This window comes from Nematostella vectensis, chromosome 2, assembly GCF_932526225.1.
Source record: "Nematostella vectensis chromosome 2, jaNemVect1.1, whole genome shotgun sequence".
Lineage (NCBI taxonomy): Eukaryota > Metazoa > Cnidaria > Anthozoa > Actiniaria > Edwardsiidae > Nematostella > Nematostella vectensis.
In genome coordinates this window covers 5,010,977-5,023,186 of record NC_064035.1, presented here as the reverse complement: position 1 = coordinate 5,023,186, position 12,210 = coordinate 5,010,977, and the positions used below count along the sequence as shown (strand labels likewise).

The following is a 12,210-nucleotide window of genomic DNA, read 5'->3' as shown; positions in this document are numbered from 1 at the left end:
CACGATTCAACTTTGAGTGCTCGAAGCTTCACATATACTCAACAGCAACTATAGCATTTAAGTGTTTTTTAATTTCCTTGACTTTTCAGTTTCACTATTATATAAATATTTCAGATTCATAAGTGAAATAACAGCTATTGACTTTCGTTAGAAATTATTACATTAAACCTCAATTCTCTGCCATACCAAGTCTGCCAGTCCTACGAATAGCTGTAATCTCCAGCAGACCGGTGCATAGTGTTCATGAAATTTTATTGAAATTGAAATCAGATTAAATATTGTGGCTTAGCCACTTTTTTTAAAATACCCCGGCCCGTTCTCAGTCAATCGTCGTTACCGTCGCTCTCAGCATACTGAGACCTGGTCTGGTAGACGTCAATAAGCAGTCTGAAATCAAAACAATCATAACACTATCGCATCGATTCGTAAAATTCGCAAAACAACGTTCTGCAGGTAGGGTTCAGTGAAACCTGGATTTTACGGTAATGTCCTGTCAGAGATTTTTAAAAATTATCATAAACTCGCGGTTAGCATTGCAAAATCCAGGATCAAACTCTGACAAAGTTCAGAAATGAGGTGGCGTGTACAAAGTAACAAATTGGCTTATAAAAAAGATCTCTTCGGGCGAAATTACGAACGGGAAAAATACACTCATGTAAATAATATTTTAATTGAACTCGTAATCGTATGATTACGTATATAAATATAACGATGATCTGCAAAAATGTAACTAAAAAGAGAGAGTCCTCGCAGAAATTCTTGCGAATCTAGGCGGGGCTACTAAAAGTCATAATTTCAACAAATATCTCAAAAGTCTGGTTTTTGTCGAGGAACAAATTGGTAAATTAATATCTTAGATAATTTACTCAAGAGAAGTTCACACTGGCGTGAAGGCATTTATCGCAGTGCTTATATCATAGTATAACCATAAGCCTTGTAATGAAATACAGATCAAGCTATAATCTTTTGAAAGAGGATGGAGATGAGAAGGGAACGAAAGCGATTCAGTAGAAGAAAGGACAAACACAGCATTTTGTAAAGGCTTTAAATAAAGACATATATTATAGTTAATCAATAAAAGATCAATCAGTTGTTCGTACCTGATGCCATAAACTCCTATGGCTACAGCTGTGCAAATGGCGATAGCCGCATCAAGGAACCACACTGAATTATTATGGTCATAGGCGAGCGAACTCATGATCATTCCAAGAGACATGGCGGCGCCAGCGGTGGAGTTGATTCCTGGAAGGCAATACAAGAAAGCATTAAGCTTGGTTTTCACTGAGACACAAACATAATACTAGCAACCAATGGCAAAGGCAAACGCAAGACTATTAACGGTTCGCCCAACAAAACAGTTGTGTGCTTGTGTTCGGCCCTTTTTGATATGCCTGCGCTATCCAAAATTTGTCTTTCGGTGTATTTTAATTGTCTTTTATCCTTAAATCTGGTTGAGCTTTAATTGGCTTAAATGGAGGTAACCCCTGCTGAAAAAAATAGGAACTAGCCCATCAATCTGTTTCTTTTAGGCTACAGAGAGGGAGGGGTCACTTTTTGGCAAAGCGATTAACAGCAGAATCATATTCGTTCTCCAGTATTATAATTGTGATTATCTCTTTTTAGTAAAGCAAACTCTGATTCTTAGCCAAAGAGTATGCTACAAATCATAAGATATCATAATAATAAAACTACGATAACGCTTGAAGCAGGACTTGAAATGTGGTAATTTGGAAATCTAAAAAAGAGCTGCAAATTGCTATAAAATATTCTGCCTCAAAGCCTTGCATTCGCGCTCAAATTCCATCAAGGAAAAACATCTTAACGGAGGCCCATAATGCACTAGCCCCCGGCGTCAGCGGTCTCTCTTCGACAGCGCGCGCAATTTTCGAATCGTGACCTAAACAATGGTTGCTATAGTTTTTTTTTTGTGTGTTCTTCGATGACAATTCTCATTTCAAGCCTAAAGCTTGTTGGGGAAAGGCTATTGCCGCTAAAACTAGATAAAATGTCTCAAAATAACCGAAGGAACAGTGGGCCCAAGCCCACCGGATGCACGAAAGGTGAGTCTGGGACGAGTTGCACATTGCGGGATTCGTAAGTGTGTCCCGCGGGCCCTTCTCGGCCTTGTCTAAAATTCCTTGTAATTTTCCATTTATAGTTTGAGCAAATTTGAGTGTTACTTAGTTATGAGTATACTGATTTTTGATAATTTCCTCCAACAGCCTCAAGGATTCGAGAGTTAGTAAGTACCTTAGTTTTTTAAATGAAGGGATGTGATCTATATTAGTTGATGCATATGGGAGCAAAAATCGTGAGAACTGATATAAATTATAAGTTACATATGAGCTGGTTTGTCCGTAGATATCGGCCTTGGATTATGCGAACCGTGCTATTCGAAGCTTGAATAACGAAATCAGAAAACTTGGGGTACGTATTATTTGACGCACTGAAAAGGGTTCTGACGTATAATTAATTCTTACAAGAGCGTGTGAATATTTCTAGGCCGAGAATGATGTCCTCATATCTGATCTACAGGGCGAGAATCGGTGAGTATATTATATAACTCATCAGAATCAATCTATTAATTATGATATATATTAAGAGTTGCTCCAAAACATTTGTATTTCGAAGAGTCCTAACGGAAGAGCAAAGGAATGTAGAACTCCTTCTCAAGAAGCAGGTAAAACAAATTGAAAAAGATTGAGTAGATATTAACCATAGAAATCTTCATTTTTATGATATTTGGTTTCGTTTTTGTTTTCGTGGCGTGTTCGTCTTCTTTACGCAAGGGCCACAAATAAATGCGTCGCGTTAATATAAGTCCATGTTTTAGTCATAAGTATTGTTTTAGTCATAAATATCTGAATTCATTTCTTAATGATTGTGTTCATGGCCATAGGATAAAGGCAACATACACGCCAAGCTGCAAGAACTGTGAGTGTCTTTTGTTTGCGTTCTTTTGGGTAGAAAGGGACATTTTCCAACAATATTGATAAATTTACATATGCCTTTTTTCTTCTTCAGGAAGTTGCAGAAAGTCTTCATACAACATTCTCTAAAAGCCGTGCTAGAAAAGGTAGGACCAACAGACGGAGAAAATAGAAAGACGGACCAGATTAAGATAGACAGACGGAGAAGATACAGACGGAAAATAGACAGACGGACAGATTAAGATTCCACTAACAAACTTCTCGGTGTTTTCAGGTCTTATCTGCATCAGCGCCAGCACTTGCCAAAAGGTGAAGAAATAAACTACTTATGAACATGTTTGCTCATTCATTTTGACAATGCACTGATTACATTTTCTTCTTTTTTAGAGATGAGAAAAACCTCAAGTCCTCCTGCGGCGGGCTTCAGGAAGAAAAGGTATCAAAACATTCCACATATTTCATATCCATTTCATAAGTACTAATGCATCTGTTTTCTTGGCAGGAGACCTTTGCGACGCAAATTGCAGAACAGGCAAAGAACAATGCCGCAAAAGATGCGTAAGTTGGTACTTAATTCTTCCATAGTAAATATTATTTTGAAATTCATTATTTCTTATTTTCAACAGACTCCTCGCACAACTGAAGAGAGAAATTGAACAGGCGAATGCACGTCCACTCGCAGTAAGTCAAACAACAAGTAATACCCGACTACACACAGTAAATCTTTCAGCAAATAATACCCGTCCACACGCAGTAAGTCTTTCAGCAAATAATACCCGTCCACACGCAGTAAGTCTTACAGCAAATAATACCCGTCCACACGCAGTAAGTCTTTCAGCAAATAATACCCGTCCACACGCAGTAAGTCTTACAGCAAATAATACCCGTCCACACGCAGTAAGTATTTCAGCAAATAATACCCGTCCACACGCAGTAAGTCTTAAAGCAAATAATACCCGTCCACACGCAGTAAATCTTAAACCAAATAATACCCGACTACACGCAGTAAATCTTTCAGCAAATAATACCCGTCCACACGCAGTAAGTCTTTCAGCAAATAATACCCGTCCACACGCAGTAAGTCTTACAGCAAATAATACCCGTCCACACGCAGTAAGTCTTTCAGCAAATAATACCCGTCCACACGCAGTAAGTCTTACAGCAAATAATACCCGTCCACACGCAGTGAGTATTTCAGCAAATAATACCCGTCCACACGCAGTAAGTCTTAAAGCAAATAATACCCGTCCACACGCAGTAAGTCTTAAAGCAAATAATACCCGTCCACACGCAGTAAATCTTAAAGCAAATAATACCCGTCCACACGCAGTAAGTCTTACAGCAAATAATACCCGCCTACACTTAGTTAGTCTTAAGCAAATATCAGATAATCTTGCAGCGAATAAAACCGTCCTCACGCAGTAAGTCTTACAGCGAATAATACGCGCCTTAACTAAGACAGTTTAAAGCGAATATCAGTAAATCTTCAGGGGCGTAGCCAGGGGGGTGGCCCAGGGGGCCCGCCCCACCCCTCTTCTAGCAGCCAAAAATCTGTAAACGTATGAGTCATTATTTGAAATACAGGAGAAAATGCCTTCACCGGGCCTTTTGGGCCCCCTCCTGTTAAAAATCCTTGGCTACGCCGCTGATCTTACAGCGAATAAAACCCGTCCGCACGCAGTAAGTCTAACAGCAAATAAAACCCGCTTACACTTAGTAAGTCTAAGTGTAAGCGAATAAAAGTCGTCTATGCATAGTAAGTCTTACAGTTAAATAGCTAGGGTGCTACAACTGTCTGTTGTTTTAGTGCACCGCCGAGAGCCAGACTTGCTCTCCATCTACAACAAGCGTAGGGAGTGAATGCACTACTGAATGCGCCGAGGCTGATGTCCAGGCCACTAGTGAAGTGACAGTGGCGTCAGTTGAGACACAAACGGATGCTGTACCAGAGGTGATTAGACATTACGTATCAGCACTTACCCTAGTCTGTTGTGTACATGAAGATGATTTGTCTATTATCATTTTTTTACTTTTATTACAATCCTTCTTCACTTCTTTAGCGCTTTTTTTTAAAGGCCGAATTTTGACGTATTTTCCGACTCTGTTTTGGTTTTCCCTTCCCTTTTGTTTGAAATCATTCATAAGTATCAGCAAAAACAAGGCCAAAAAAGGAACAGTTTGGAATTATGAAAACGCATAAAAAGTTGCAATTTTAATCGAAAACAGAAACGAATAACATTATTGCTGTGTCTTAACCAGTTTTTTTTTTCTACAGAGGCGCCCACACCGTGCAGTTCGTGCTTGGCATCGCTTCCGTGAGAGCCTGCGCGGTCTGCTCAACCGCCAGCTGCACGGCTCTGATGCATCCTAAGCGACTTTAAGTGGTAGCTAGCATACCTTTGAAGAACAACCTACAGCAACTGTTGTTCAGGGTGCTAGCTACCACAACAAATAGACCATCAGTAAGTGCAACAACCTTTAAAATGATGTAAAAACCAGGGGCAATTCAAGTTATCGGTGTGTTATGATCCTGAATGGATAAAACAGGAACCAGGATTCGCCTTCCAGTGAAGATGTGATTGGGGAACAAAACTGGCACGGACAATATGACCCAAATCGCGTTTAGGGCCATGTTTAAGAGTATAATATCTCTGAGAAAAAAAAAACTAATTCTGAAAAATGACCTTCTTATTCTTTCTATTGCTTTCAGGGAGATGGCTTGGTCTCTATAATTGGATGTTAACTAAGAAAAAAGTATCAAATGCATTTCACTTCTACATCATTTTGATACGATTTATAATTTTGAATACCTGTTATCTGTAAAAACGACTTTTTTTATACTGCATATAGAAGGTTTGGTTTAGAAATTTATATTATAGAACAGTGGTAAATGTTCGCTGGTCTTCTTAGGCAAAGATTTAGTGAAAATCAAGATTCTAACTGAGGGCATCTAGCACATGAGACACATCATACTAGTGCCCCGGTGAGGGGTAGGGGCGGGAAGGTATTCCGCATAACCACGTGTTTACACGTGGGCCCCAATATACAGGGTATTAGCAGGAGCAAAAACATGTGCTAGATGCCCTCGCCGCAAAAATAAAACATCAATATACTACCTGTCTGTGTGTCCTATCTGTGTCTCTTGCTTTGTAAAATATAGCTGATTTAGAGTTCTTTCAATAGGTCCTGTGGTAACAGGCTACATGGCGAAAATTAAGAGTAATTAGACAATGAATTTTGTCCCTAAACTTTCCAATTGGCAAACTCCACCAATCTCATAACAGTCTTTTTTCTCAAAAGCCAAAGAAAACATTGAAAGCCTGAGAACAACTTTTTTAATAAGGTTGGGTGGAAAAAATGTTCCAAATTGGAGAGTGGTTCATTCACTAGAAAATTCCTTTCTCACTCGGTGAAGCCCACACAAGGAATCATCCCAGTGAATCAACCTCAGTGAGCAAACATTCCATAAGCACAGCATTTGCTAAACTGACAGTGCATTGTCGGAAACTTCAAGGCAAACTTTCTTGGGTCAATAGTAGCTGAGCTGGTGTAGTGGTAGTGTGGTAGTGTTTCTTTTTTTTGTCTTCAATTTTTCTAACAATTTTGCACAAAAGTACTTAGGAGTGAATGGGCTAATCAGTTTTTATACAATAACATACCATCTGTTTTGAGGGAGCTGCTTCTGATTCTGTCAGCTACAACAAACTTCATCCAGGCGAGGAGCGACAGAATAACAAGACTTATGCCAGAAATCGCTTCCAAACCAGAGAACTGAAGAATAAAGATAACACTATTTTTTCTTGGAAACAGAAATGTTAAACATTGTTAGTGCTTAAACTGTGTTAATCATAGTCTTCTTATACACATATCATATTCCTGGATCATGAGGAATTTATACATAAAGTTTTCCTCTAAACCTCTCCTTTTGCCACCTAAATTCTTCAACAAAGATACATTATATTTTCCACTCACTTGTTGAGGATGCCTTTCAACAATCAAAGATCTGACAGCTCTAGTCAAAATTCCAATAGATGACACAACAAAACACACTCCAATGATTTTACAGGCTCTACAACACATAAACAAGTGTTATGCAGGCATATGGAAACAGGCAGCGAAGCAGGATGGGATGGTTTGTTTTCATCAACTTCACCAAAGCATAAACAATACAAAAACAATATTTAATAAAGAAAAGAGGAGAAGTCATTATCTTTCTTTGATTTAGGTACTAATATCCTTTCTGCTGCCAGTTGGGGTGCTCTTTTTTTATTGAGCTTGATTGCTAAGGTTTGATTTTCTGGGGGTAGGAGATTTTACATTCAGTCCACAGCCAGCATGTGCATCTCCTTTGTACGCACCTGGACTCATCAAATATTTGATGGTCATTTTTCGCACACCCTCCATCCTTTGGCTTCATTATCCATGTTTACTTACTTTCTTTCTCGCTCTGCTGAGTAAACAGCATTAGTTCCACCCAAAAACCTCCAAAGGACAACAAGAGTTGTCAAAGCATCAAGTAGAGAGTCGTACTAAAAAAAAGACAAATTCAGGACACAGTTCAAATTAGATTTCTTAATTTTGGCCTAAGTTTGCAAAAACTATGTTAAGACAATTCAAATCAAACACCCTTTTCTCATTCGTCTCCAAAATCAATGCATGAATAATGTATTATTGCCCTAGATGGGGGAGAAGAAGTCTGCTTAGCAGCCGCTCTTATTAGTGTCATGCATGCTAGAGGAGGTGGGTAATTCACAAAAAGGTAATGTTGTTTACGTAAGTTTTACAGTTATTCTCAACCACCCCTTAGTAAGCCTAGTAATCATATATGAGGCAGGAATGAGCCTCTAAAATGCTAAAAATTGTAAGAACCTACACACAACCTATGCATAATCAATCTTCAGATTTGAAAATATAAGGTTACTGTTATCTGTCGTGGACTAGAATGACTACACTCTAATGCAATCTAGTACACAACAGTCTTTATAATTCTTTCCATGAAGGCGTTACACTATTCTGTTATCCGGTCTCGGATTCCCTCTAGATAAGCGTAACCGTCGTTCTGTTTTTTCACAACTTTCCCCCTAGATGAGCGAACTCCTTATATGCTCTTGGGTGTTTCTAAATATACCTAATTACATCATAAGTGTTGCTACTAAAAATAAAAACATTACATCATCCACTGCTGAGTCATGGTTCTAGAATATTCTAGCAAACAGAACAACGATTTTTAGTAAACAAATCTAATTCTAGCATGTTCTAAAAGCACGTATTAATTTCTACAATGTTCCAAGCGTGTGAGAGCCTGCATGTAAACATTGTTCTAGATAGTTCCGCTAATTAATTATAGTGACTCTGTCGGACTTCCTGAGACAAAAATGGTACATTTTTGTAGTAAGCGGCATAACAAATGATATCAAATCCTTGATAGTGAGTCCGCAATTGGAGTTATCCAGACCCCTCCGGTACACCCCTTTAAAAAAAGGCAGGTGCTCATACCAGATAAATTTCAATTTAACAAACATAAGTTAGAAAAATTAAGTAAAGTAAGGGCTTATACTTACAGCAAAGCCAAAAGCTGCTGAGCTGTTTGCCAGGGATGAGACAACTGTAAATGGAACAGCAGAATGTGAGTGGGATTCTCATTCTCCCCAATGATATTAATCTAATTCTTTTATAGTTTCCTACATTGCATGATAGGGTAAATTTGAACCACTGGAACCAGGATGCTGGCCTACACTTATTTGATCATGAATGTACTTGTATTTTTGCTGGTTCACATTCTATAGAGGACCTGCGACACCATGAAATGCTGTCCTGGTTTGATGCTTACAAGAAATGTGACAGAAAAGAATAATATGTGTGAGCCAGTATCAAGTGGCTGGCATTGTTTATCTTTAATCACTCTTATTTCTATGAATGGAAAGATATTAAAGCTGAATACATAGGCTACGTTGATGTTGGTCGCATGCGCGAGTGACATGAGGATGTATGCACAAAATCGCAGTTAGGCAGAATATTTTTTATCCACCATCTTTCATCATCTATTGGTTTTGTTTGTTTAACAAAAGAATTGCACGCTAGAATTCAAAGTCATAGGTAGAGTTGGATTCATACTGAAGAAGAGAGCAAGGAAAGTCAAAGTACCTAAGAGAAATATAGCTTTTTTGCCTTAGACTGCACGTGCAGTTGAGCTCAGCCAAACATCAACACAAAGGTTGCATCTGATTGGCTCATCCACAGGTCTAAAAATAGGCTGATCCAGGGAAACACTGTGACACCTATACTTTTAATACCAGAATAAAGGGAGGTTGATTGCCCCTACTTATGAGCCCCTGAGAATACCCGGTGCCCCCCCCCCCCCTTATAGAACCCCAAAATTTTCTTTCTTTTTCCCTTAGAGGACCTTTTTTTCGGAGCCCTACCTTTTGGTGGTTAAAAAATTTTCGGAGCCCCCCCTCAATATCTTCCCTCCCCCCTCGGTGTATTTAATGAACACTTCCTAATAACAAAAAAGGTTTTTATGACATAAGCCTGAGTATCAGGCGATTAAGGGCGTTCGGGAGTCAGGTTGTTATTCGACCTTGGTTGCTACGCTGCCGTGTGCTCTCGCAATTTAGGCGGGGAAAAATCGCTGCCGGGCTTTTCAAGGCGCGCGCATGTTTGTTTACAAACTTTTGGCCTATCAAAAATGTTTTATTTTCCCCCTTTTGCAACAAGATGTCTCATTTTTAAAGGGGTTATAATTATTTATACAATTTATCATTATCATGCTAAAATGCTACCAACTGTGCGTAGCTAAAAAAGGAAAAGAGGAACAACAAAATCTTGATTGTCAGTGTTGGAATGCAGTACGCAAGAAGATCTAAGCCTGAGATGCGGCTCGTTAGGCTGGATTTTCGCTAAAATCCAAAGTCCACTCAAACAATCAAAACAACCAGCACCTTTGAACCTTTTTCCAGTATATCCAACATTGTTAGCACGGTAAAACATTATTTTCCGTGCAATTGCAAGTCCCAAAACAAAACATGGCAGAGTGCGCCGTGCACTAGATTGTGGCTAAGAAGCCACGCCTCCAAATAGTTTGTGCCACAGCGCATGCATTAAAAACGACATCCGGTTGCACAAAAAAAGGTAAAATGGCACCCTAAATTTTTGAAATCATGACAATTTTTTGTATGGAAATATTGTTTACCATTTTCTTGTTAAAACTGAGCATGGGATAAGGCATACTGCTCAAAATGAAAAAATGACCAAAATACCCCAATGGCTTGCACATTAATTGGTCTGAAAAATTGATTTTCCAGTATTTATTTAAACCCATGCTCACGTTTGTTCAGAAAGAAATAATGAATACTCTGAACTAAAAATCCTTTGAAAAAAAGTTCAAGGAAGGGCAAATAAACGTGTTTTTTCTGCTGTGATGACGTCATCCGAGGACATCACCTAATGACGAAATCAATATGTAGTCCCTAGTTCACTTGACCAAGTTCAGCAGTAAAACTCTTTTTCTAAGAAATCTACATTAATTTAAAATTTCCCTAGCAACTAACTTCCGAACACCCTTTAAGTGCACATTTAGTGATTTAGCATTAACACCGGCATTAGAAACGGTTGTGCTCCAAACACAAAATTTCAAGAACTTCAATGGCCCAAGGAACAAGGAAATTCACTCTGGAATGATTTAAAAGGCTAAAGAAGAATATACAGCATTCTAACAACACAAAACACGTTGCACAAGTAAGGCCAACAACAACGTACCTAGAGCAGCTATCCCCAGGACGAGGGTGCAAAACAATGAAGCAATAGACAATACGATGGCAATTCTCCTCCATTTTGCCGCTAATTGTGGTGGGAGTTTTTCTTTTTGCAAAGAGTTATCTGTTATAAAAAAACAAACAAGATTAAAAATACTGATTTTTCGACTAGTGCGCATAAAAGCTAGACTGTTGGAAATCTAGCCTACATAAAAGCAGGATTTGTTCTGCTTGGGTTACCTGTGTGCACAGGAAGTACACAAAGTGAGATTGTGTCTGAAAAAAAGCATTTTTTATATACATATACTGATAATTATACATACTCTGATAATCTATATAAATATGCTGCCTTGTCAAAACGAAAGCAAAGGCACTTCTTTTAGTCTTTGAGTTATTTTGATGTAGATAGTATCAAAATCACAGTTATGGAATATTTCCAATGCACCGGGATTTGTAAAAATAACTAAGTGTATAAAGAAAAAAATATATAAAATAACAACCCCAAATCTGTACCATCGGCGGCATCAAAAGTTTTTTTCTTTTTATTAATCATACATTTTTTACTTTTCCCTTGGTTAGAATATTAAATTTGGAATGTTCAGTATGCATGCAATATATATAAAATTATACAAATTATAATAATAATAATAATAAATGTAACACAAATAGTAAATATTTCCCTCGCCAAGAAAGCACGCATATTTATCTGACAGATAAAATGTCATATTGAGATTGACACATAGTGTTAATTTCACCGCTTAGATAGGAGATGTGTCCCAGGGAGGCAAATTACCGGGTACTTCCAAAAAAAAAAAAATCACCGATTAAGAACTACCGCGTTCATTGCTAGCACTTCTACAGGTTCTCCAAAATAATCGACATTGATTATATACTCGATTTCTAAAGAGGTTTATAATAACGACAACAGTGTGCATGCATAAGACAGATTTTGATCCCCACACAACCACAAAGATAAAATATTTATACGTAACACTGTTTGGAAATAAAGGTATTTGGTATTAGATAATAAATCCAAAGAAAGAAGCTCTTATGACTTCTAATTTCAAAAGGAATTTAGCATACTAAAAGTCATATAATGCAAAGGACACGTAGTATTTATCTGACTTACCGTCGTGGAGAGCCGAAACACAAGGCTCGCAGTCGTCGTGTACGTGCGCGCGCTCTTCCGCCCGTACATCTGTGAGAAGAACCGTCGACCCATACTTGGTATCACTGGCCATAACACAAGTGTGATACTCTAGGACATACAGTTATGTCTTCATCTGGCTGATTTTGAGGCCATTTTGTGATACTACTGGCACTTATGAGGGTTGGTTCCACTTTTCGCGTTGTAAACACCGAAACACTGACCCTTGTCGTTGAATTACATGCATAAATTATGTGAATTATAATAATGAGGTAGATTGCTATCGGAAAAGAATGAGAGAGTGAAAAGCCTCGTGTTTACTTTTAAATTGGTGCTAAGAGACTCCATTAGTAAGGGGACAAAATAAGGATGAACAGTT

The 12,210-nt window shown here is 38.3% G+C and overlaps 2 protein-coding genes across 3 annotated transcripts; one reads left to right on the top strand and one right to left on the bottom strand.

Annotated features, from left to right (window-relative positions):
- Positions 1 to 51: 51 nt before the first annotated feature.
- Positions 52 to 12,182, bottom strand: LOC5505692 (transmembrane protein 163). Its single transcript, XM_032373993.2, has 8 exons — positions 11,814 to 12,182; positions 10,689 to 10,808; positions 8,492 to 8,535; positions 7,365 to 7,459; positions 6,903 to 6,999; positions 6,590 to 6,701; positions 1,101 to 1,242; positions 52 to 387 (listed from the first exon to the last, which is right to left on the bottom strand). Exons 1-8 carry the CDS (start codon positions 11,923 to 11,925, stop codon positions 324 to 326), a joined length of 786 nt encoding a protein of 261 aa, XP_032229884.1. The 5' UTR covers positions 11,926 to 12,182; the 3' UTR covers positions 52 to 323.
- LOC116613492 lies at positions 1,950 to 6,046 on the top strand. 2 transcript variants are annotated; one of them, XR_007307028.1, is made up of 14 exons: positions 1,950 to 2,060; positions 2,223 to 2,242; positions 2,362 to 2,427; positions 2,503 to 2,546; positions 2,632 to 2,680; positions 2,900 to 2,934; positions 3,025 to 3,076; positions 3,205 to 3,239; positions 3,318 to 3,366; positions 3,433 to 3,488; positions 3,557 to 3,611; positions 4,738 to 4,881; positions 5,206 to 5,392; positions 5,641 to 6,046. XR_007307028.1 is itself a non-coding variant. In XM_048723853.1 (13 exons), the coding sequence occupies exons 1-13, from the start codon at positions 2,006 to 2,008 to the stop codon at positions 5,299 to 5,301; spliced, it is 756 nt and encodes a 251-aa protein (XP_048579810.1). In that variant the 5' UTR covers positions 1,950 to 2,005; the 3' UTR covers positions 5,302 to 6,046. The 2 variants fall into 2 exon arrangements, 1 of the variants encoding a protein (XP_048579810.1); XM_048723853.1 differs by having other exon boundaries at positions 5,206 to 6,046.
- Positions 12,183 to 12,210: the final 28 nt, after the last annotated feature.